The sequence below is a fragment of the Scyliorhinus canicula genome, chromosome 11, assembly GCF_902713615.1.
Source record: "Scyliorhinus canicula chromosome 11, sScyCan1.1, whole genome shotgun sequence".
NCBI classification, from domain to species: Eukaryota; Metazoa; Chordata; class Chondrichthyes; order Carcharhiniformes; family Scyliorhinidae; genus Scyliorhinus; species Scyliorhinus canicula.
Window position 1 is genome coordinate 71,312,864 of NC_052156.1, and position 24,646 is coordinate 71,337,509.

A 24,646-nucleotide genomic window follows, 5' to 3' on the forward strand; every position below is an offset into this window, starting at 1 on the left:
AGACCTAGCGTAACTTGGTCCTACTGCCTAACCAGAGAACCTATTATCCAACAGGATGACCGACTGGGCACTCTCTAAAGGATGATTTTTTTTCTGGCTGCAGTTTTAATCGTCAAATGCATGGATTTTAGTATTGTCTGATCAATTCATCACCAAGAAACTAAAGGATTTCACAACTTACATTTGAGTTTCAAGAAAACCTTTCCTATGCCACTTCCAGAGTGCACAGCGTGGTCAATGGCATTTTGCCTCACTTCTGCAGCATGCAAAATGTTATACAGAAAACCTTTTGTTTTTAAAGCACCTGAAATTTCTAATGGCTCTTTTGATTGGCTGGCTGGAGCAGCAGAAAGCGTTTGCTGGAAACTCCAAAGAAAACAGCTTTTACTCACATTTCTTGTGATTTTCTGTTGTTCTTTCATTGAAATCATGGTGGGAAGATCAAAAGAACCACGGAGTGGAAACTGCGTTTGCATTTTATTTCACTCATTCAATATTTGCCCCCAACCTTTTCCTCAGAAAGGCTATTTTTTACTTCCAAATGCTTTTGCCTCTTCCCCGTGTTCACTCATTAAAAACAAAGACTTTCATTTATATATCACATTTCCCGACCAGAGAATATCATGTAGAAAATGTGGCAGCCAACTGCTGCCTCACAACACAAGGGAACTGGGTTCGATGCCGACTTTGGGTGACTGTCTGCATGGGTTTCCTCTGGATGCTCCGGATTCCACCCACAGTCCAAAGACGGCAGGTTAAGTGGATTGGCCATGCTAAATTGCCCCCAAGCATCCCAAGGTTAGGTGGGGTTACAGGGATAGGACAGAAGATTGGACCTAGATAGGGTGCTCTTTCGGAGAGTTGGTGCAAACTTGATGGGTTGAATGGCCTCCTTCTGAACTGTAAGGATTCTATGAACTTGCAATTAGCAATTCCCACAAATATGTGATCAAACCTATTTTAATGACGTTGGTGGGGGGAAATATTGGTCTGGCATTAACTACCTCGATCTTCTACAAAATAGTGACACAGGATCTCTTAATTCCATTCGAGAGGAGGACAGACAGACTTATGCCCAGTTCTCTCAGAAAGCATCACGCAGGAAACATTCATTTCGCTGCCCATTGCCAGGTGGAACACTATCCCTGGCCAACCCACTAGTCACCAGTTAACTAATCGAACAGAATCGCTCCAAATCTGGCTCCTGAGATCCACTTGTTGCCGACGAATCTGGTTACTCCTTTCCAAAATACTAAACCTGGGAACACAGGGCACGGTTCTCCGCTGCCCACGCCGGGTGGGAGAACTGCGGGAGGGCCGGGCGACTCACGGCAAGCGGCGATTCTCTGGCCCGGATGGGCCGAGCGGTCTGACGTTCCCGACCGGTTCACGACGGCGGCAACAACACCTGGTCGCTGCCGTCGTGAACATGGGCGCCAAAGTTCCGTTTGAAGCTTGTGGGGGGCCCACCGATTGTCGGGCCAGCGTCTCCAAGAGACGCACTCTTTCCCCTCCGCCGCCCCACAAGATCAAGCCGCCACGTCTTGCGGGGCAGCGGAGGGGAAGACGGCAACCGCGCATGCGCGGGTTGGAGACGTCAGCCGCGCATGCGCGGGTTGGAGCCATAGTGATGTCAGCCGCGCATCCGCGGGTTGGAGTCACTTAGGCTGTCAGTCGCGTCATTCCCGGCGCGCCACCTTGACGCAAGCGTCAAGGCCCTGCGGCCGAGATTTACGGAGCGCCGCACCTAGCCCCCTGGGGGGGTGGTGAATAAGGTGCGAGGAGCGGCCTCCGAGGCCGTCGTGAAACTCGGCTGAGTTAACGACGGCCTTCCAGATTCTGCGCGGGAGCGGATAATTCCGCCTACAGTGTCCTGGCAAGTAGGCTGTTTCACTTTGAATCTTCTGGTTAAAGGCACATCCATATTACGGGTCCGCAGACCCAAATAAATAAAAATGAAAGAAATGGGAACTACAGCAAATACACAGGAAGGACTATTACAATATTTACAACATATGTCTGAGCTTTTTTCCTATCATTTTGCATGACGAACACAATAAACTGTTCCTGAAATGGTGTGGGGAGAAAAATAGACTTGTTCAATTATCATGAATTTTAATACCACAGTTTGAGATGGTAGGAGCTACAGGGTTCAGCCTGTTGACCTTCATCAGGGACCAGGTACCTAGGGCAAAACTTGGAAGGGTTAAAATGTCCTTCCATAGAAAAATTGTTACTATATGGAACCAGTTGTCTACAGCAGAACAAAAACTAAATTTGATAATAAGAATAGCAGGTGCCAAAATATATAAAAGATACCACAAGCATTCCAAATGTCAGAGCTCCTTCTTGTGGTCATCAGATAAACTGTACCTGATGATTGCGACAGCAATACGTGGGGGGAACTTCATCATTCAGCATATCGTGCAGAATAATTTCACCACTCAGAGACCCTGACAGCACGCAATGGTCATCCCAATCATTGGTTAAACAAGTCACTATGCCCTTGTGACCCTGCACAGAAAACAAAATAGAAATGAAACATGCTTTGATAGTGTGTACCTACACAAAACTCCTTAACATACAGAAATCAATCCATATTGTGCCCACTCAACCCCTTTCAATTTCAACCCACATTCTTCACCTAAAGCTTTGCTGGAATGCAATACCCTATGTAAAACTAATAATTTGTGTGAAAAAGTGGATTTATTTTTAAGCTGCTGCTTCTGGCAGCATGTAGAATTCTGAAGAAATGCACATGCAGCCGAACATTCAAAATTTGAAACAGCAAAAATTAATCACCAACTAGATATTAACCGCAGTCATCCAAATTCAAATTCTCAAAACTCTTCCCAACTGGTCAAAAACTTGAGGAAACAGCTTTGTATTCTGCCAGTATAGGTGATTTTAAACTCCTAAATTGATCCAGTCAGCTATAGCATTCTTCCCCAGAAAGCCAAACAAGGTAATCTTCCCACCAGCATTAAGCCTGAAGTGTGGATGTTCATTGATGATTGCAGAGTGTTTGTTAAGTACCATTCTCACTTCTTCAGATACCGAACCAGTCTGTGCCTGTCATGCGGTAATACCTCGACAATATACAGGTTTGCGCTGCCAAGTGACAGGTAATATTTGCATCAGAGGTGATAGGCAATCACCATCTCCAACAAGAGAGAATCGCCCTTTGACACTCAATGGCATTCCCATCACTGAATTTCCCAACAATTTGGAGGTTCCATTGATCAGAAACTGAACTGGACTAGTCATATAAATACTGTGGCTACAAGAGCAGATCAGAAGCTTGGAATGTTGCAGCGAGTAACTCTCCTGACTCCCCAATGCGTGTCCATCATCTACAAGGCACTGTCAGGAGTCCGCTGGAATACTCTCCACTTGCCTAGATGAGTGCAATCCAACAACACGAATGAAGTTTAACTCACACCACCCCAGTAATGTGCACATCAATGTGGTTGACTTTTCAATGCCCTCTGAAATGGCCTCGCAAGCCACTCTGCTGTGTCAAACCACTACAAAGTTTAAATAGAATGAAACCAGAGGGACCAATGACCGTTGACATCGGCACCAGAGACAACAATGGCAAAATCAGCCCGCAGACTCTGCAAAGTATTCCTTCCTAATATCTGCGGGCTTATGGTCAATATTGGGAGAACTGTCCAATGGACTAGTCAAGCAACAGTCTGACAAAATCATACTTGACAATGTCCCAGACATGAGCACACCCATCCCTGGGTATGTTCTATCCCACCAAAGGAACAGGCCACCAGAGATGGCGGCATTCTGGTTTACATTTGGAAGGGAGTTGCCTGGAAATCTTCAAAATCGACTCTGGACTCAGAAATTGAAAAGCAGGAAAATTAAAGGAGCAGCATTCTGACATGATCAAAAGCACCTGAAGTGAAGACACACTGGGAGATCGCCTTACTGCCCAGAGTGTGGGGTTGAAGAAGAACTTAATAGGGGTGAGCCAAAACTTCAGTTCTAAACCAGGACTAGTCTAACGTTTCAGCGCTTAAATAAAAAGGCAGGGCAGCGACTTTCCAAAAGTGCCACAACTAGCCCCAGATCAGAATTGGCGCCACGTCACGTGGCAGCCGAGATCGTTGAAAGGTAAAAATAATAAAGATGAAGATTTTAAAATCTCTGACAAAGCCAGGATTCCATTGGAAAGCAACCAAAATCCTTCGATATCGCAGCGAAGGACCAGAATAGTTTGAGTAATCATGGCACAAAACTAAAGCCAAAGAGTTCAGGACTACTAATACCACAGGACCCTGTCAAAACACAAGCACAAGACCACTCTTTAAGCGAGATGCACTAACTTTAAAACCTCCACAGCATTTAAAGCTTTACTTCCCTGAACTCTGAAACAACCATAGACAACAAACAAGGTTCCCAGACCAATTTGGACTGATCCAAGGACCAAAGTACAAAATTGGGGATTTTGGCAGGAAAGACTAAGATGCATGATCGTTTCAGGATTAGATTTTTAAAAAACTAGAAGCTGAACAAGCGGACACACTGATTTTGGTCTGATAGTTGATGATATTATTTAAGGGCAAGGAATAACTAAATCTTCTGATAAAATTTGGAGATATATATTTTAATACAAGAAACAACAACATTTGCGAGCACACAATATGTCCAACAGCCTAGAGAACCGGTGTACACTTTCATAAACAAATTATAGGGAATGGTTCATGGCTGTGACTATGGTGACATTAAGTCAGAATTTACAAGGGTTAGAATTGTTGTCAGAGTGGATGACTGTGTTATTTCAGACTACACACCAAGGAAAATCAGACTCTAGAAAAGGCCAAATAGTCAGTGAGTTTGGAATCCACCAACAGCACTGATGAGCATGGTGAAAGCAATTGTCAAGAGCAACTCCAAATGTCCAGCCAGTAAAGCAACAAAGGGGGCGAGAGATTCTCCACGCCAAGGGATGCAATATCCAAACTGACCACAGGAGGGTGCGCGTCTATGTCAGCATTGTTGAGCCAAAGAGCAGTATCCATCATTCTCGGTGAAGTCTATTTCAACTACAACTGTCTGGGACACCTGGGAAGGCTATGCAAAGTCATGATACCCAGATGAGCCGGGGATCCCAAGACAATCCATGAGACTGAGGTACTGGACCACAAAGAGACTCAACATGCTTTTGGGTGAAGTCAAGGATCCTGGATTCTGTTTTTGGAATGGGGACATCTCATCAAACCATCACCTTAAAAACTTCAAAATGGAAATAGGGGGCAGCGTTACGGTCCTCTCCGATAAAGAACTGTGGCTGAGACACCTCTGACTATGAATGACAGACACACCACTCTACAAGCCTGTCCATAGTCATATTCCTAGAAAGACAAAGGTATGGCAAAATGCGGATATTCAAAATCACATATGTCATCCAAAACCAATTTTTTTTCTCCCTTGAACAGAGATGCCTGTGTTACTCTTAACCTTGACAACCTGTGCCATCAACCGCACAGAACTTCAAGCTCATTAGAAAAGCGAATCTCGACTGGGAATACATCTCTGAATTGTCTTCACTCTTCACAGAGCTTGCCCAATTTCTTTGCAGGCAGCAGAAGCCCTTCTTTGGCCAGACCAGCCAAACCTTCAGATAATCACCACTGTACCTCGAGTGGAAAACACACAGAAAAATCACCAGCAACAGAAGAATGAGCCCAAACCCCAGGCTCCAACAGTTGTTATCACACTATCTATAAACACCATCGCACAGACACTGCAAACTCCAGCCAACATGCAAAGCTGCAAGACGATGCTAGAGCAAGGAACTAAAACCATCAACTCTCTAGAGCACACCTCCAGGCACAAAGACACACAAACGAACAGAGTTCTGTGATAAAAGACAAACTGGAAGAAAACCGCAAGATAAGCCCACCAATGGCAAACATCCAAACAATATCTCTCAAAGATCACAACGTACCACATGAAAACAAAAATGGAGTTTGTAGCATAAAAGAACAGAGCAAACACTCTCCCCAGAAAAAAAATTGAACAAGCTGGTGGTCCCTGAACAGAGTAGATGGGGAATTGGCAAAGACAAGCTCAACTCCAAGGAGCCAAAAAAAGCTCATCAGAAGAAAATAACCAAGTGCCAGGAACACAGACTAAAACTCAAATGCAGAAACAAGCCCTGAAACCATGTGAATTTATTAAGACAGAGAGGTTGGGGGGGGGGGGGGGGGGGGGGGGGGGGGGGAACGCAGCACCATTACGGACCAAGGACATAGCTGCTCGACTGGGTCTTTAGCAAATGACACGTGAACCAACAAGAGGGAAAAACCTACTTGACCTTGTCTTCACCAATTTACCTGTCATAACTGAATCTGTCCATGACTGTATTGGTTGGGGTGATGACCACACAGTCCTTGTGGAAACAAAGTCCTGTCTTCACACTGAAGATACCCTCCATCATAATATGTGCACTATCATTGTGCAAAATGGGACAAATTTCGAACAGATAAATCAACTCAAACTGGGCATCCATGAGGCACCACCGGCCAGTAGCAACAGTAGGATCATATACACTGACAATTTGTAACCTCACATCCCAACTCATCCCCCATTACTATCAAGGTGGGCAATTGAACATCCATATGGAGGAGGCAGCTCCACAATTATCTCCTCCTCAATGATAGGGAGCCCAGTACATCAGTCAAAAGATGAGGCTGAAGCATTCGCAACAATCTTGAGCCAGAAATGCCAAGTGAACAATCCATCTCGGCCTCCTCCAGATGTCCTCAGCATCACAGATGCCAGCTTTCAGTCAATTCGATTCACTCAACGTGACAAAATAAATGGCTGAAGGCCCTGAATACTGCAACGGGCCCTGTCAGCATTCGAACAATAATACTGAAGTCTTGTGATCCAGAAATACCAGGCCCCCTAGCCAGGCTGTTCCAGTACAGCTACAACACTGGTATCTATCCAGCAATGTAGAAAATTGCCTGTCTTGTTCACAAAAAGCAAGACAAATTCAACTTAGCCAATTACCACCCCAGCTGTCTTTCTCGATCAAAGTGATGGAGAAGGTCATCGACAGTGCTATACCTACTCAGCAATAACCTGCTCACTGACACTGTTTCTGTTCCACCAGGGCCACTCAGGTCCTGACCTCATTACAGCCTTGGTTCAAACGTGCTCAAGAGTTGAACTCCAAAGGGGAGTGAGAGTGACCGCCCTTGACATCAAGACAGCATTTCACTAACATCAAGGAGCCCTAGCAAAACTGAATGGGAAAACTCTCCACTGGTTGGAGTCATGCCGCACACAAAGGAAGATGGCAGAGGTTACTGATGGGAAACCATCTCAGTCCTCCTCAGTGGGGATTGCAACTACCATAAACATTCACTCCCTTCACCGCCAACACAATGGCAGCAGTATACGCCATCTACAAGATTCATGTCAGGAACTCATCGAGGCTCCTTCGGCAACAAATTTCAAACCCTTGACCTCTACCACCTAGAAGGACAAGAGCAGTAGATGCATGGAACATCATCACCTGCAAGCCTCTCTTCAAGTCATGATCCTGACTTGGAAATATATCTCTGTTCCTTTGCTGTTGCTGCATCAAATCCTGAAACTAACAACAGTGTTCCTGCACCACATGGACTACAGCAGTTCAAGGCAGCACACCACCTCATCCTCAAAGGCAATTAGAGATGGGCAATTAATGCTGGCCTATCAGCGATGAACGAATAATAAGAAAAACATTCACCACCTTAAACTTTCACTCGCTTCATCAATGGCACATAGTAGCACCAATTTTATCATATAGAAGATACAGCAGCAACTCACCAAGGCTCCTTCGACTGCACCTTTCAAACCTGCAACCACTAACACCTAGAAGAACATGGGCATTAGACATGCCCACACCTGCAAATTCCCCTCAAAATCAAAAGTACCCAGAGTTAGAACTGTATTACCATTCCTTCTGTGTCAAAATCTTGGAACTTGCATAACAGCACCGTCAGTGTATCTACACTAATGCTGATCTTGCCAGCAATAATTCTGCCTAATGAACAAATAAAAAAATATTTTTCTATTAAAGGTTTTTAAAATCGGTTTAATTTCTATCCCCGACCATTTGAATGCTCCGATCTAGTAATTTAGGTTACAGCACCCTATCTTGTTGAGGGCAATGATGTGTTCTGGATACTGCAGTCATTTAAGGCATAAAACAAATTTGTGATTAATTTTAATACTCTAATTTTTGAGAATGCAATTAGGAATAGCCCACCACAAAATCATCTCAGACTAAGGAGACACAAGCCTGCAAAGGCTCAGGTGACAGTGGAAGCGTACAGGCTGGGCAATACCATTTGGGAGGCCAACACAAAGGCAGCAGCCAAATCTTATACAGTACTTTTCTGCAAATGAATGAGCAAGCAACAAAATAAGCTGGTTCGGTGCTGATAGTTGAGTCAGGAACGCTGGTCAAGGCATCAAGCTCTTGGGATCTCAATTATATTCTTCTGAGCAGGCAAGCCAAACTTCAGCTTGCCATGTCATCCACAGGATGGCACCCAAGTACTGCGCTAAAGTTATACATAGATTCTGAATTAACAGTCTATTGTGGAGCTCGAAATCCTAATTTACTAACTAAGGAGGAAGAAAGCTGGTTAATGAACCAAAGTTGATTCTTGACCAACAATTGAATCAGAAATTACAATTCGCATGGTTACCAAAATATCTGTTGCCATTGCCACAAAAAGAAAATATATGTAGCCGCTCAGCACTACCCATTTTAGACATCAACTCATAAGAAAATAAAAACTTTGTTCTTGAAGCTGCTGAGTTGATAACTAGTTTCTCACAAGGTTGGCAAATTTATTTCAGCAATTAGGCTATTTCCAAATTTAATGAATGTTATCTCTCACTGCTCTCGACTCAAACAATTCTAATGATGTGACACATCTTAGCATCTTCTTGAATAATGACAGAAGTTTCTGCTATGGAATCAAGAGAAAGCCTTCGCTGTCTCTAAACCATAATATCACTCCCAACACACATACTATGTAAATCTATGTAAACATTGCTTTTCTACAGACTGGAAGCATGAGAATACATTAAGTGACAAACATTAAAGACGTAATCCACTACATTCTTCTGCTTCAATGGGTAAGAAACCAGGATAAAACTGGTGTCCCCAAAAACCCCAGCAGGTTTCCCAAACTGCATACCTTGTAGGATTTATGGAGATTCCTGGTTTTCAGGTCCCACATGTTGACAGTGCAATCTGTCCCTCCACTCAGAACCATATTCCTTGTTGAATTCAATGAGACACAAATCTGGCCCCTCTTCACAGGATAAAATGTACATATGAAAAGTTAGAGGTAATGGTTAAGCATTCGTTCTTAAATCAACAATTAGCTTTCTTGGTCTGTTTCAACAAAACAAGCAATCTCAAAATAGATTTAGTAAGGGGTGGCATTGGGGGAGGAGGTAGGGCATTGTGGAGGAAGAATTGGCAGAAAAAGGTGAAGAAAATGGTACCAAGTAATCACAAAAACACATTGACAGGGGTGATTTTTAAAAAGAACATAGATGCAAGATGCTTTATGAAGAAGGGCAAAAGAAGTGGCCATTTAGTCCATCATACTTGTCCCAGCATGTTGAAAGTACCATCCAATTAATCCCACTCCTGCATAGCCCTGTACTTTTTTGCCCGCGGGCAGGTTTTTTTTCAGGTATACAAAACAGAGCATGGAGAGGGTGAAGACTGTATTACCAGTGTTAGCAATTGACACAAAGACAATATATAATATAATAATCTTCATTGTCACAAGTAGGCTTAAATTAACACTGCAATGAAGTTACTGTGAAAAGCCCCTTGTCAGTCAATTAGATAAGCGATTGAAGAAAAGTTAAAGGGAAGCAGGGGTGCATGAATTATGACTACTGCTCACGGAGGAATAACATCAACATGGACTTTAATCCATGATAATCAAATATGTGGTGCATCATAAAACAGCACAAACATCTTTCAAATAAGTTCCATATGAATTAAATAATGTAAGTTTGCTTTGAGCTGCAAAATCTATTAGCTACCTTCCCAAAGGTGAAGAGGCTTTTCCGACTACTTGACAAATGGATAGGTAGAGAGCACAGTAGGAACAAAATACCCACTGCAAAATTAAGGCATTGAAGGAAATTGGGTTCTGCACACATTCTTAGGGATTCACTGGAATAAGTAATAATAGAACACTGGATGACAAGCAGAAGAGCAACTTATTATAAAACACAATGTATTGGTATTGTTATACGCCAGGGTTTAGAAAACTCCAAAAGTATATCATGGAGTTCACCTGACCTACAACTGTTTATCGCTTTTGGTTACGATGAGCACAAGGGCCTGCCTTTCAGGTGTTATTCAACAGAGGCCTGAAGCATTTTTAATCAAAAACAAGCTTTATCCTACAAACTTAGTTAGCATCTTTATAAACACACATAGTAAGCATTTTTTATCAACTACAAATATAAATACCCCACACAGCTACAGTAATCTATGTATCACCCTTAATAATTTTCCCCCTTTAACTGTTCCAATTTAATAACAAGATCCCATAAACCAGAAACCCCTTTTAAAGGTGGGGCCCAACACACAGCACTCTTATTATCTTTAGAACTTGGTATGGATACACTTGTTTCCCGAAGTTCAAAGTCTCTCTCTTTTTCTTTTTCCCTGATCTGTATCTCCCTTTCTCTCACTTTATGTTCACCAGTTGGATGCAACTGTTTCCTTTCCAAAACAGCAGGTTTGAATTCCTTCCAGAAAACAGTTATTACTTTTAAGTTATCAAGTAATCTGGAAACAGCTTTTAAATTGAAGATAGAGACACTTCTTTCCAACCTGTGCAATATAAAACCAGGTCAAACCCAAAGTGAAAGTAAAACTCAAAGTCACAGCCCAGCTCCACCCACACAATGACATAACTGAAGCCATGTGATAAGACAAAAAACATTTCTTAAAAGGGGTACTCCCATGACAGCACGTATAATTTGCAATGAAGATTACACCAGGAGTGACAAACTGGTAAACAGACTTGCAGCATGTAAAACATTAGAGAGCACTGAAGGAAGGAATAATGATGAAGCACACCGAGACGAGAAGGAAATGATCTTGGCTTGATCATGGAGACGTGGGTGGTCATGTCTAACAGAGATAAGAGTTCTGGGAAAGGTTAACCAATTTTGTGAAAAATGGGAATCCACCATACATTTACAATTTTACAGATTTTTTAATGGTTGGAAGGCTTGTAAAAGGACAGGGGACGGAGGTAGGTTTTCATGTTGGTTAAAAATTGGCTCAATGAAAAGCAAGTTGTTACATAAGAAGAAGACTGCAAGTTAATGGTTCGTCAACAATTAGTGCCAGGAACATTATTGCTAGCATTACACAAATTATTTGAAGTGGGGAAATAAAACAAAACTCTGTTGAGTTTGTATTCACACAGCAGCTCATCATATTCACAGGACGTCCTGAAATATTTGCAATGAGCAAACTACTTTTCAACTGAAATCATATCAGACCATAAAACGTAGGAGCAGAAGGTGGCCATTTGGTCCATTGAGTCTGCTCCACAATTCAATGAGATTATCTTGAATCATAGAATTTACAGTGCAGTAGGAGGCCAAACGGCCCATCGAGTCTGCACTGGCCCATGGAAAGAGCACACTACTTAAGACCACACTTCCACCCAGTCCCCGTAACCCACTAACCCCACCTAACCTTTTTTTCATTTGGACACCAAGGGCAATTTTGCATGGCCAATCCACCTAACCTGAACATCTTTCGGGACTTGTGGGAGGAAACCGGAGCACCCAGAGGAAATCCATGCAGACACATGAAGAACATGCAGACTCCGCACAGTGAACCAAACCGCGAATTGAACCTGGGACCCTGGAGCTGTGAAGCAACAGTGCTAACCACTGTGCTACCATGCCACCCATATCATGACTGCTCCGATATTATCTTCAACTTCACTTTCCCACCTTATCCCCATAACCTTTGATTTCCTTACTGTCTATCAGTACCTTGAACAGCTCTCCGCAGCAAGGAATTCCACAGATTCACTACCCTCAGAGAAGAAATTCCTCCTCACTTAAATGGGAGATCCTTACTCAGATTATGCTAATTTGTTGGAGAACATATCAGCCAATTGGTTTACAACAATATCCCATAACAGTAAACAAGTGGCTGGTTCATCTATTTGATAGTTGAGGGAGGAATATTGGCCAAAACATGAAGAGTAACATCTTGCTGAACTTCTACTCATATCACAAGATTTGTTTCACTCCACGTGATATTGAAACGACTGAAGGCACTGGATACTGCTATGGGCCCTGACAATATTCTGACAATAGTACTGAAGACTTGTGCTCCAGAACAGGCCGCAGCCCTAGCCAAGCTGTTCCAGTACAGCTACAACACTGGCATCTACCCAGCAATGTGGAAAATTGCCCAGGTATGTTTGTACTCAAGAAATAGGATAAATCCAACCCAGCCAATTACCGCCCTATCTGTCTACTTTCCATCATCAGCAAAGCGATGGAAGGAGTCAAGAACAATGCCATCAAGTGGCACGTACTCAGCAATAATCTGCTCATGGATTCTCAATTTGGGTTCCACAAGGGTTACTCAGCTCCTGACCTCATTACAGCCTTGGTCCAAGTATGGACAAAAGAGCCAAATGCCAGAGGTGAGGTGAGAGGGACTGCCCTTGACATCAAGGCAGCATTTGGCTGAGTATGGCATCAAAGAGCCCTAGTTATACTGGTGTCAATGGGAATCGGGAGGGGGGGCACTCCACTAGTTGGAGTCATACCTGGTGCAAAAAAGGTGGTTGTGGTGGTTAGAGGTCAATCATCTCAGCTCCAGGATATCACTGCAAACGTTCCTCAGGATCATGTCCTAGGCCTAACCATCTTCAGCTGCTACATCAATGACCAACCTTCCATCATAAGGTCAGAAGTGGGGATGTTTGTGGATGACTGCACAGTGTCCAGCACCATTCTTGACTCCTCAGATAATAAAGCTGTCCCTGACCAAATGCAGCAAGACCTGGATAATATCCACGCTTGGGATGACAAGTGTCAAGTTACATTCACGCCATACAAGTGTCAAGCAATGACCATCTTCTACAAGAGAGGATCAAACCATCGCCTCATGACATTCAATGGCATTACCATTGCTGAATCCTCCACAATCAACATCCTGGGGGGTAACCACTAATCAGAAGCTGAACTGGAGTAGCCACATTAATACTGTGGCTACCAGGGCAGGTCAAAGGCTAGGAAACCTATGGCGAGCAACTCACCTCCTCACCCCCCAAAATCTGTCCACCAACTACAAGGCATAAGTCAGGAGCTTAATGGAATAATCTCCACTTGCTTGGACGCAGGCAAATGCAACAATATTCAAGAAGCTCAACATGGGCAGCACGGTGGCGCAGTGGGTTAGCACTGCGGCCTCACGGCGCTGAGGTCCCAGGTTCGATCCCGGCTCTGGGTCACTGTCCGTGTGGAGTTTGCACATTCTCCCCGTGTTTGCGTGGGTTTCACCCCCACAACCCAAAAATGTGCCAGCTAGGTGGATTGGCCACTCTAAATTGCCCCTTAATTGGAAAAATGATTGGGTACACTAAATTTAAAAAAAAAAAAAGAAGCTCAACATGATCCAGGAGAAAGCAGCCTGCATAGTTGCTACCCCTTCCACAAACAATCAATCCCTCCACCACTGATGAACAATGGCAGCCGTGTGTATCATCTACAAGATGCACTGCAGGAACTCGCCAAGGTTCCTTAGGCAGCACCTTCCAAACCCACAGTACTGCCATCCAGAACAACAAGAGCAGTATATTCCTCGGTACCCCACTACCTGGAGGTTCTCCTCCATGTCACTCACCACCCAACATGGAAACATAATCGCCGTTCCTTCACTGTCACTGGGTCCAAATCCTGGAGCTTCCTCCCTAACAGCACCGTGGATGTACCTACACTTCAGGGGTTGCAGCGGTTCAAGAAGGCAATTCACCACCCCCTTTTGAAGGGCAACTAGGGATGGGCAATAAATGTTGGCCTAACATCTCTTAAAACTTCATACATAGAGACAAATGAAAACACATACCATGAGTATTCTACGTGTTTCCTCAAGTCCCAGACAGGTTTCATCGGTGTAGGGGTGTAAACAGTGGTGTTATAAACTATCCTTTTACTTCTACAGTGAGTTGGGATCAAAGACAGAACTACCTAGATTCTACATAGGTGCAAGGCTTTTACGTTGCCAAGGGAAGAGAACAGAGGAAGCCATTTTGAGATCAGGTTACATGCTACTCTACAGATCAGTGAATATCACAAGCAGACTTCAGCTTGACTGGTGTCGTTTGTAGCCGTCTGAGCAGCAGAGAACAAGAGGTAGAAGTAGGCAGTCCTGCACCTCAAGCAAAGAAAATGTTGGTGCTATTGTTCACCCCGTGGAACGCAGTTGTGAGCTTGCACTCAGACTGAAGAAAGTGTTCGGGAGGATTGAAAGGAGGGTGAAAGATTTGCCGAGCTTGAGTTGGGGGAAAGTAATCTACAGTGTAACCCTCAGTGAAAGTCAGTACTGGAATCAGACATTACCTATTTAGGAAAGTGAAAAAGGAAGCAATCGAGAACGGAGCAAAATTTTAGACTGGTTCCTGGAGATGAAGTGTCCACTTAAAAGAATGTAATGTGTAACCCTACTGGGAGATTTTTGGTTGCACTAAAACTTAAATGGGGAGACTATTTTCTGTACAGGTATAAATATTTTGGGCATGATTCACCAGCCTCATTACGCTCAAGCAAAATGAGGCCAAAAATGAGATCCACGTCAGGCGAACAAATAGTTTTTGGTGCAACCGGTCCACTCCCATAGGCACAATCAGGATCTCGCCGTCGATTGGCAAGAAATCGATTATTACCACTTAACCATACAATTAATGGGTGCCACCCCATAACAACAAGCTTCTGACATCCAGCAGCCTCTCCAGCAAGTACTCACGCTGGCTCCGATTAAAACACCTTTTGAAAAATGTGAACCTGGCGGAGGGGTTCCTGTGGGGAGCTGAGTAGCCATCTTTGCTGACAGGCAAAGAGACCTGGGGTGCTGGGCTTGCAGAACCATCATGCCGACCCCTGGATCATGTGTACCTATTCAGAGGGCAACTCTTGTCCCTGCCCGTCTGCCCCAACGACCACCCATAACCCCCACCGACTGCTGAAGCCACTGGCTGAGCGGCTGAAGGCTATTTCCAATAGGGAATCGGCAATCATGGTTAAGTGAGCATTTTGCCAAGTGGATTCCCGTGGGTGGGTGGGCCTAGCATGTGGGAGCCATTGCCTAGCATCCCAATCACACCTTGATGCATGGACACTTGGTTCGGATGTTGCGTCCTGCATTGTTCAGACACTCAGGGGATGCCCACAGCTCCGGGGTCACGTCTACGGCCGGAGGGGGATTAAGCGCCACGGGTCCGGGCAATAGGTCCGGGGATCAGGCCACATTGCGGAAGGAGGTGACAGAGCCATCATAATGGTTGCGCAAAAAGGTGATTAATATGCTGTACAATCGCCCAATCCTGATGGTGCCACTACCCCCCCCCCCCCTCCCCCACGCCACAACCTAACACCTCTCCATCCCCTTCCCCTTCCCAGGTGCCCTCAGTGAACCTCAACATGCTTGGCCCTTCTAGCTCTACCGCTACGCCCAAGTGTTTCCCTTGGATGCACATCTGAGGTGGAGGCTGCCAGCTGCCTACCTCGTCCCGTGGCCTTCGATGCCCCTCAAGACCGTCCTTTGGGTGCTCTGGGGCTGTAGCGCCCACGGCTCACTTGTCGGCGGCACATGCAGAGCCGTGTCGCCCTGTCCAGTGTGCTGGCCTCGAGATGCAGCCTCATCAGAGGGGTGGAGCTCCGGGGAGCTGGTGGCCACCATCGCCACTCTATGGGACGGGTCCAGGTTGGCACTCAGCGCCCCCTCCTCTCAGTCGGTGCCCATAGGACCCTGGAGTTCCCCTTAGGTACGGAGTGGCAGCTGGTTTGAACCCCAGCTGCCCCTGTATCATCTGGCTCTGCAAGACCAGGCGGCTCCCCATGGTCCAAACCACTATGTTGATACCCTAAGCGATGCTTCTCAGCGACTGGGACATTCTCTGTGATGCCGCGGCAATGCCCACCTGAGACTGGGACAAGCTCCACAGTGCCTTGGCCATGCCCATCTGAGAGCGAGAAATATCCCGCAGAACCTCATCAAGGTCAGCCTGGCACTTAGTCAGGTCCCCCATCAAGTTGGACAGTCTGCTGAGACCCTCAGCCACAGCCGTCATTGACTGCATAACGCCTTGGACACTTTCACTAATGGTGCTGACATTGTGCACCAGGCTCTCCACTGCGGCCGCCACCCTAACAGTTTTGGCTTTGGTGTCACTCTTCGCCATGCCATCTCCTGCACCGGTAGCCTCCTATTGGTTATGGATCTGCTAGAGTGACGCTGACTGTCCCTCTGAATGTCCTGGCCACTGCCTATCATCTCCATCAGCTCCTAGTACCTCTGCACCACAGGCTCAGCATCAGACAGGGACCTCCGACTGGGGTAGTAATTGGCCGGATTGGATTTGTCCCACTCTTTGTGGACAGAGCATCTCTGGACAATTTGCCACATTGTCAGATACCTACAGTATTTTAACTGCGGTGGAACAGGTTGGCTATGGGCACAGCTCACGCTGCAGCTCAAGCCTTCAGTACTACAGCCATCGTGTTCATAGCCTTTACAGTATCCATTGCCTTCAGCAGTTTCTTGATATCATGTGTAATGAATTGAATTGGTTGAAGGCTGGCATCGCTGATCCTGGAGACCTCAGGAGAAGGCAGAGATGGATGGATCGATTCACATAGCGGCACTGGAGATGAAAAGTGGTTGTTAATGCTTAATCTATAGCGGAAGCTGGGCTTTTTTTAGACAAAAGCAGCAAACAGATACACAAGATAGTAGTATGCTTTTGTTAGTATTGGAGATGGATCAAGTGGGCCACAATGCTTTTAAATCATCTCCCATCCATCATCCTAAGATTCTTACATTGCTGAAATGCAACATTTGCTTTTAAAATCTACATCCTCTTGGATCGATTTGAGGAAACCATCATAAGATTTAGACTGTTTGGCAGGCTCAGGGAATGTTCCAAACTTGACCATTTGTTTCCAGTAGTTCACTCACTGAAAGACTCAAAGTAAGAAAGTTACTCAGACATCAGACATAGATAGTACAAGCCTTAAACAAAATACAAATAAAAGCATTTAAACCTTACATCTGTTCATCTTCCCACATTAACATTTTCCATTAACTTCAAATGTTCCAAAGAACATACCGACTCTACTTACTTAATACCTCCTTCCAAATTGTTGCTTCATTAACATTTTTGTTTACTACATCACCATCCCATTTTGGAAGCGAAAAGTAATTCACAAAATTATTTGATTGTTTAAAAATCAACTCTAAAGACTTGCTTTTAACTAATCAATTGTCACTAGTTAGCAGTCGCAAATTACGGACGTGGGAGAGCGGCATGGAGCGAAATAAAATGTTTTGGAAAGGATTGTTTCTGCCTATCCTGAACTGGAAATTTGGTACATTAGAAAATAAAGAGACTGTTTATCGTACCTGTTCTGCAATACTCCAAAGATGCACCGGCTTGGTTTTACAGATGGACACAGAAATTCTGTCACCTCCACTGGCAGCACTCAATAGGAACTGATGTTTTACTCATTAAAGAACAACAGGCCATCACAGTTGCTCAATTATAGTATTGGGCTAAATTTGATACAAGAATATATACACAAGTATTTTTAAAAATATGATTGAAAGGAAGAAACTTTTTTTTCATTGAGAGAACAGGTAATCACATTTCTTTCCATTGGTATGACAGTTCAGTATTATATAGTTTGGGTTTTCTTGCAACTCTTTGTTCAGCACTTAACAGAAGCAGAGAATTTCCCACAGAGTTTCCTAAGAAAATGTACATCTAAGCACATTGTCGAAGGGGCAACACGACACAGGGGCTAACAATTACCCCTTAAGAGTGTAGTGTGCAAAATGCCATATAGGATGCTCACCATGTTCTGCTGTCTCAACTGAAATTCAGTTAACATCTCTTATCAGATTCATTGACAAGTAAGTTGTTTCACACAAATTAATAGTGTGATATATCAAACTTCTTCAAAACAGAAGCTTGATAGAATTTCTGATGGCTTTTGAGAAATAGTCATGCAAAAACGCAATGTTACTTGATGTCTGTCGTACAAGTCAAAAAACTTAAACCCACTGCACAGACAATATAGTACAAATCAGTTAAACCTGTGTAGATGTAAAATCAGACAGTGTTCCCTTGATGATTCATCCATTTAAAACACAAGTCAGTCTGCAACCTCTAACACTTCCCAAAAGTCAGCAACTGAAACCACATCTTAGACTAATGGGCTGGTACTAAGTTCACATATCAATAGATCCTCAAAAGGGAACAATCCAATTTGGGCTTAAAAGCAAACTTTCACATCCTGTTTCAACAAGAGATCACAAAGCCTGACTGTCTAGCAGGACACTTTGTTCAAGTATCGTCTGAATTTTAAAATTCAGTTAAGCGAGGGCTACTTTGAATCGAATTGCTTCTGAATTTTATGATGTATTTTCTATTTGATTCCTGGATTAAAACTCTCGGCACATTATCAGCATGTGAGCACATAAGACACAGGTGCACACTCTCGTTTTGATTCAGCTCAGCTGAAATGGTTGCTTAATATTTTGTAGGTTCCAGTGGTGCAAAAGCTGTGGGTCTCTTAATTTGTTGCTGTAATCCAATAAGAATATGCATTTTGAAGTCTATTAAAAAAATAAAGGTATTTCCAGAGGTTTTGATCGTTGTGTGCTTGAGTACACAATGTCTTAGAAAATACAATGGAATGCATAATGTATTATTCTACTGCAAAAATGTAATTTGCATCTTGTGGCCTTATAAAGGGACAACATAAGGGCTCGATTAGAAGAGTTCTCAAGTAAATTCTCAACTTAACTGTAGATCAGACTGGTTTCTCTCTTTAGAAAATAATCTTGCCTGATTTTAACTATGTGCAAGTAAATAGGTTAAAATCAGTGAAGAATTGCTGCATTCAAAAGAGCAGGACATGTGAGTCAGTATGAGTGAAGATAAGAAACAACAAGAGGTAGAAAACATTAGAAGTTTATAGGTCCCAACAGAATAGGTACATGGTTGGTCAGACTATTAAAATCATAGGGGCTTATAACAAGGGAAATGCAATAATCATTGGAGACTTGTGATGAAATTGTAGAAACTGTTAGATATTATATGCTATATTTTGTTACAATAATGTTATTAAAAACCCTGGTTTAAAATACATATAGGCAGTGTGTTTGTAAAGCTGTACTTAGAGCCATAAAAGGAGAGGTGATAGTCCATTTAGTTGATTACAAATAAAGAGAGGAGTGGTGTTTAGCCCTTGTTAAGCAGGTCGTGGAACTTAGTGGGATACAGACGATGTAATTAATGGGAGGAGCTAGGTCTGTCTGTAGTCTGTTATAAGATTTTAAGTTGAACAGCCGTTTCACCAAATGCCATTAGGTTGATCTGAATTGTACTAGATCTGCTCTTGAAAGAAACTCTCTCCAAAGGTCTCGACACAGCTAAGCAAAATTGGCATTTGAACTGTATTAGGTAGCTTAATTTGAATTAGTGGCAGGTGTAGATAATACCTTCAAGTTATTCCTTTTGTTCAAGAACCTTTTAAATGATAATTGTAAATCTATTTCACTTGAATTAAAGTTTGTTTAAACATAAAAGATACCTAATGGTCAGAGTCATCAGTCCTGGGGTGAAGTATCCTTTCCTCACAGTTTCATAAATTGAAAATAGTTTGGGGTTCTCGCCTAATATTTTAACAAAAGTATCCCAGTATCCCAACAGACTTCAATCGTTATATTCACTGAAAAAATCAGATCAGCCAAAATAGATTGCAAAGGCACCTTGAAATGCATTGGAGACAGTTCCGTGTGTTATGATAGGGGGATATTAGGAAATTGGGTCCAAAAAAGGGAGTCCAAAATATAGCAGGCAACTTGAGGGTTAAACAGACTGAAGAAAAATACTGTTAGCCCAGACTCAAAAGGGATACGCCCATACCTGGCTTGTCACATGGTCCTATTCAGCCATAAACTAGCTAGAGGCGAATCCCCTGAGATCCATTGTTTTGCAGGGCATTCCAGCCATTCATTATCCTATTAAAAGAGTCTGATGACCTAATGGTTTGTCAATGGAAGGCTTTGGGGGCGATTCTCCGAGCCCTGCGCCGGAGAATCGCCGCAACCTCGCCACACGAGATTCTCCGAGGTGCGGAGAATTGGCGCCATTTGCGCCAACGTGTTTGGCACGGCAACGGCCACCGAAATCGGTGGGGCCACCGAGTCTCCGGCCGGATGGGCCAAACGGCCGCTCCGACACGACAGAGTCCCGCCAGCGCTGTTCACCCCTGGTCACTGCCGGCGGGAATGGTCGGGGGGTGGCCTCCGATGGGGGTCTAATGTCTGGCCTGCGATCGGGGCCCTCCGATTGGCGGGCCGGCCGGCCTCCCCCCCCCCCCCAGGCCTAATTCCTTGCATGGCTGGCCCCTGGACACCGACCCCATGTTGGTCGGGGCCGGCACGCAAAAGAAGTCCCCCGCGCATGCACAGGTTGGCGCGGCCCAACTGCGCATGCGTGGGTTGGCGCAGTGGCCATTTGGTGCCGTGTAAGGAGGCTGGAGCGGCGTACCTGATCGGGCCCGGTTTGCACCATCGTGAAACGCGATGGCGTTCACGACAGCGCGAGTTCCTGGGCCCAATATTGGAGAATCACTCCCGATGTGTATATGAACACATAGCCCTGATTGTTTGTGTAAATGGGAGTGGGAAATCAAGCAGTCCAATTCCATTCAGTTCCAGTCTGGACATTTCAGAGGTGGACAATTTAAAACATACAGGTGATGAAATCTGCTCCAAAAAGGCTATATTAGTCACCCACAGAGATCATGAACAAAGCTGTTCCAGATTACTGACTTTCGAAAAGGGTTCTAAAGGAACTTGACTTACAGCAGAGAATTATTTTGTAAATACAAGAATCATCTTTGCCTGTCTATGTAAGTGGAAAGAGAGCTGTGCGTTATTTACTGCGGTATTTAATGGGAATGGACTAGTGTTCAGGTTAAGAAACTGCATGTAATCTGTCAGTGTTAGAACTGTGAAGTAAAAGATTAAAAATATTGTTTTCTTTTCTTTTAATAAAATTTCATTTATAAAATAACCAAGCCCTGTTTGAATTTATCTTCCGCACAGTCTTAAAACAAGGTTGCATGTCCAGTTCAGTATCTTAACCATTGTTGAGTGCCTCCCAAGGTGTCCCTATCACCTGGAACAACGTGTTTTGGAACCACCAGGGGAGAGGTGTGTTGTGCAATCAGACAGTGCTAATTAGTAATCTCAAATAAAAGGATCTTCTGGGACAGGGATTCCCAAACTTTCCGTGAAGCTGGCGGCTGCCTCATGGCCGGTAAACGTTGGTTTAAATACGCAAAATTCAAAAAGAATTAAAGCAATCAAATGGGCCAATCTGAGCAAGACATCTTGGAACACTGGATTCTGATAGTAATACTGAATACAAAGCAAAATTCATTATAAAACAGTGTTAAATTAATGCCATTTGCTTTGTTTAATTTTCATATATAATAGTGGTTTCATTTTTAAAACATGAAATCTTGTAGTTCTGTCAGTTAATTGCTGCAAGTTTGAATTTCTCATTAAACATTCATGGTCCCTAAAAGATTGTAACACTTCTATTAAATCTCCCCTCAATTCCCTCTGCTCAAAAGTAAACACATTTCCCAACCTAACCATGCAACTGAACCCCCCCCCCCCCCCCCACCCCGGGAACCATCCTGGTAAATCACTTCTGCACGCTCACAAGGACCCTCACCTCTTTCCCGAATCGTGGTGAACAGAACTCAAGTGTAATACTGTAATTGGGGCATAACCAGAGCATCACCTTCAAACATCAGCACACATGCACCAGGTCCCTCTGTTCCAGCACACTTTTTAGAACAATGCCTCAAGTCTATACCTATCCCCATCATTTCTACCAAAACGTATCATTTTTCACTTCTCTATACCGAATTGTATTTGGCATTTGCCTGCCCATTCTGCCAGTCAAGGTCAGATTGTAGGAAAGTTGCATCATCTTCACTGTTGGATTCTGGCACGTCCCCTCAAGCCAAGGAAGACTGCAAGATTATGGCAAGACTTTGCAACATCTCCAGTCACATCCTTCAGCAACCTGTCATGCAAGCTATCTGGACCAGGTGACTTGACTACTTTTAAGCTTTTCCAACCTTTCCTGTACCTCCTCTCTCAATTTTCACTTTATCTGTTGTTTCGACTATCTCAGATTCTACTGATACTTTGTTTATGAAGAAGGAATCTGGCAATGATACAAAGCACAAGTGCAATACCTCAAATCTGGCACCCTAGGGACTCTGGCCATGTCAGATATTGCTGAATTTCAGGTTGCTTGGGAGTACGGGATAGAGCAGCACACAAAGTGACAAAACTGGTGGCTAACCTGGAGTCGCATTGCACCAATGCAGTGCCTAGCCAAAGTTTTTTTCAATTTTACTTAATTAAAATTGATGGATGAAACATTATCAAAATGTCCAATTTTCAAACAGAGCTGATTTCCAGACAGCAGGTTTGGAATTACTTGACCTGCATTCATCAAGTATTCTAACCATGCCCTGCATCTCTAAGCAGGTATCACTTCCTTTGTCTCTAATAGGGCCCATTCCAATTGTTACTACCCCTATTTACATGCTAGAAGATTTTCAGGTTCCCTTTTATGTTGACTGCTATTTTGTTCTCATTTGTTCCTTGCCAGTCTTATTTTTTCTCTTCCCCTGCCATCTCAATCTATTGCATTTGACCTGGTTGAAGAATTCACCTGATATGCATCATGTACCTTTTGTTTATCTCCCACATAATCCAAGACATCCTGTTTTTGGTTCCCCTACCCTTCATAATTGTTGTAATGTATCTAGCATGTTTATCCATGTTTACATGGATGTCAGTCATTCACCTGCGGAGCACAGTTCACTACTAAACCCATTTTTCTTGGGGAAAATCAACTGTGTTTTGCATTTCTGTGGAGTGATCCGGTGTGGTGTGCAATATGCCCAGATAATAACAATTAAGACTATCTTTTTCACGACCCACAGATACATCACTCTTCCCCTTTCAGTTTGCTCTCATGTTTATTTTTGTACTTCAGCTATTTATGTAATACATACTGAAGTGTTGTCTTAATTCCATGTCGCCACTGAGTAGCGCTGTTGTGTACAAGACTGTATTTCCTAGTTCTTCCACAGCTCAATGCAATAAATGGTACAGCAGATTTTAATGTAGAAAGCAACAGTGACACAATCCCATGGAAAGAATTGGGTATTACAGCACTAAAAAATATCTACAACACAAGCAAACAAATATTGCTTCTTAACTGAAGCCCAAAGAATTACTGCAGCCTTAGAAAATAGGCTCTTTTTATTATAAAGATCACAAAAGTTCGGACTTATTTTAGGGTTAATTTTAATCAAATGGCAAAATTAAAATGCTCAAGTAACTTGACCAATGCTTATAACAACTTTACAACTGATCCAACAGCAATGCTCATAAGAGGACGATACCGGGCTTGAGAAAATCTTGTTTATGATGGGGATTTGACACATTCAAACAATCTCCTTGAAGTAGACGAGACATGTAGAAGTTAAAGAGAGGCTTTGAAAGTGATTAAGTGCTTTGTGAGGAAATTGCATTTTCCTATTCATCCTATGGGTCGAAAGGATATGGCAAAATGACAAGTAAAGTGAGATATCGGAATTTTTTTATCAGGCACAGAGTTAAACATATGGAATTCTTTATCATAGGCAGTAGTTGACAAGTAGACCAGGTTTTAGAACATAGAACAGAACAGCACAGAACAGGCCCTTGAGCCCTCGATGTTGTGCCGAGCATTGTCCGAAACCAAGATCAAGCTATAAGCAGAAGACAATGTATGGCTATGTGGCGAATGCAAGATATTAATTTCAGGGGAAAAGATGGGCTGAATGGCCTTGGTGCTGTGAACATCTTTGGTTCTCATTCTGCTTTCCAGACTGTTGGCTGGATGCTGATTGTATGAATATAGACATATGATGTTACATTTTGTATCAACACAACAGCTAATGTAGCAGAACTAGTTGAACCAAATAAAATAAAACTGGCATAAAATCAGGAGGTGCAAAGTTTCATTCAGTAGGAACATAATTACCTCCAAGGCCAGGGAGCATGAACAAGCTAGGATATGCCATCTTCAAGATTTCCACACCAAGTTGGATATGGAACTCGTGTGCACAGCTCTGATTATAGTTTTAAATGAATGTTTTTGAGGTTAATTGACCGTTATCTGTTATAAACCTGTTAAAAAGGATGTGGATGCGGTGCAACATTTCTAAACTACAT

At 43.5% G+C, this 24,646-nt stretch overlaps 1 protein-coding gene across 3 annotated transcripts in view; it reads right to left on the reverse strand.

Annotated features, from left to right (window-relative positions):
* The window catches only part of LOC119973127 (protein NEDD1-like), a 100,045-nt gene that overhangs the window by 71,763 nt on the left and 3,636 nt on the right, over nucleotides 1–24,646 (reverse strand). For all 3 annotated transcript variants that reach the window (XM_038810711.1, XM_038810712.1, XM_038810710.1), the window contains exons 3-5: nucleotides 17,723–17,817; nucleotides 9,225–9,341; nucleotides 2,374–2,514 (exon numbers count right to left, since the gene is read on the reverse strand). In XM_038810711.1, the coding sequence (XP_038666639.1) occupies nucleotides 2,374–2,514; nucleotides 9,225–9,341; nucleotides 17,723–17,817 (353 nt within the window). The remainder of the gene's footprint in view (nucleotides 1–2,373; nucleotides 2,515–9,224; nucleotides 9,342–17,722; nucleotides 17,818–24,646) is intronic.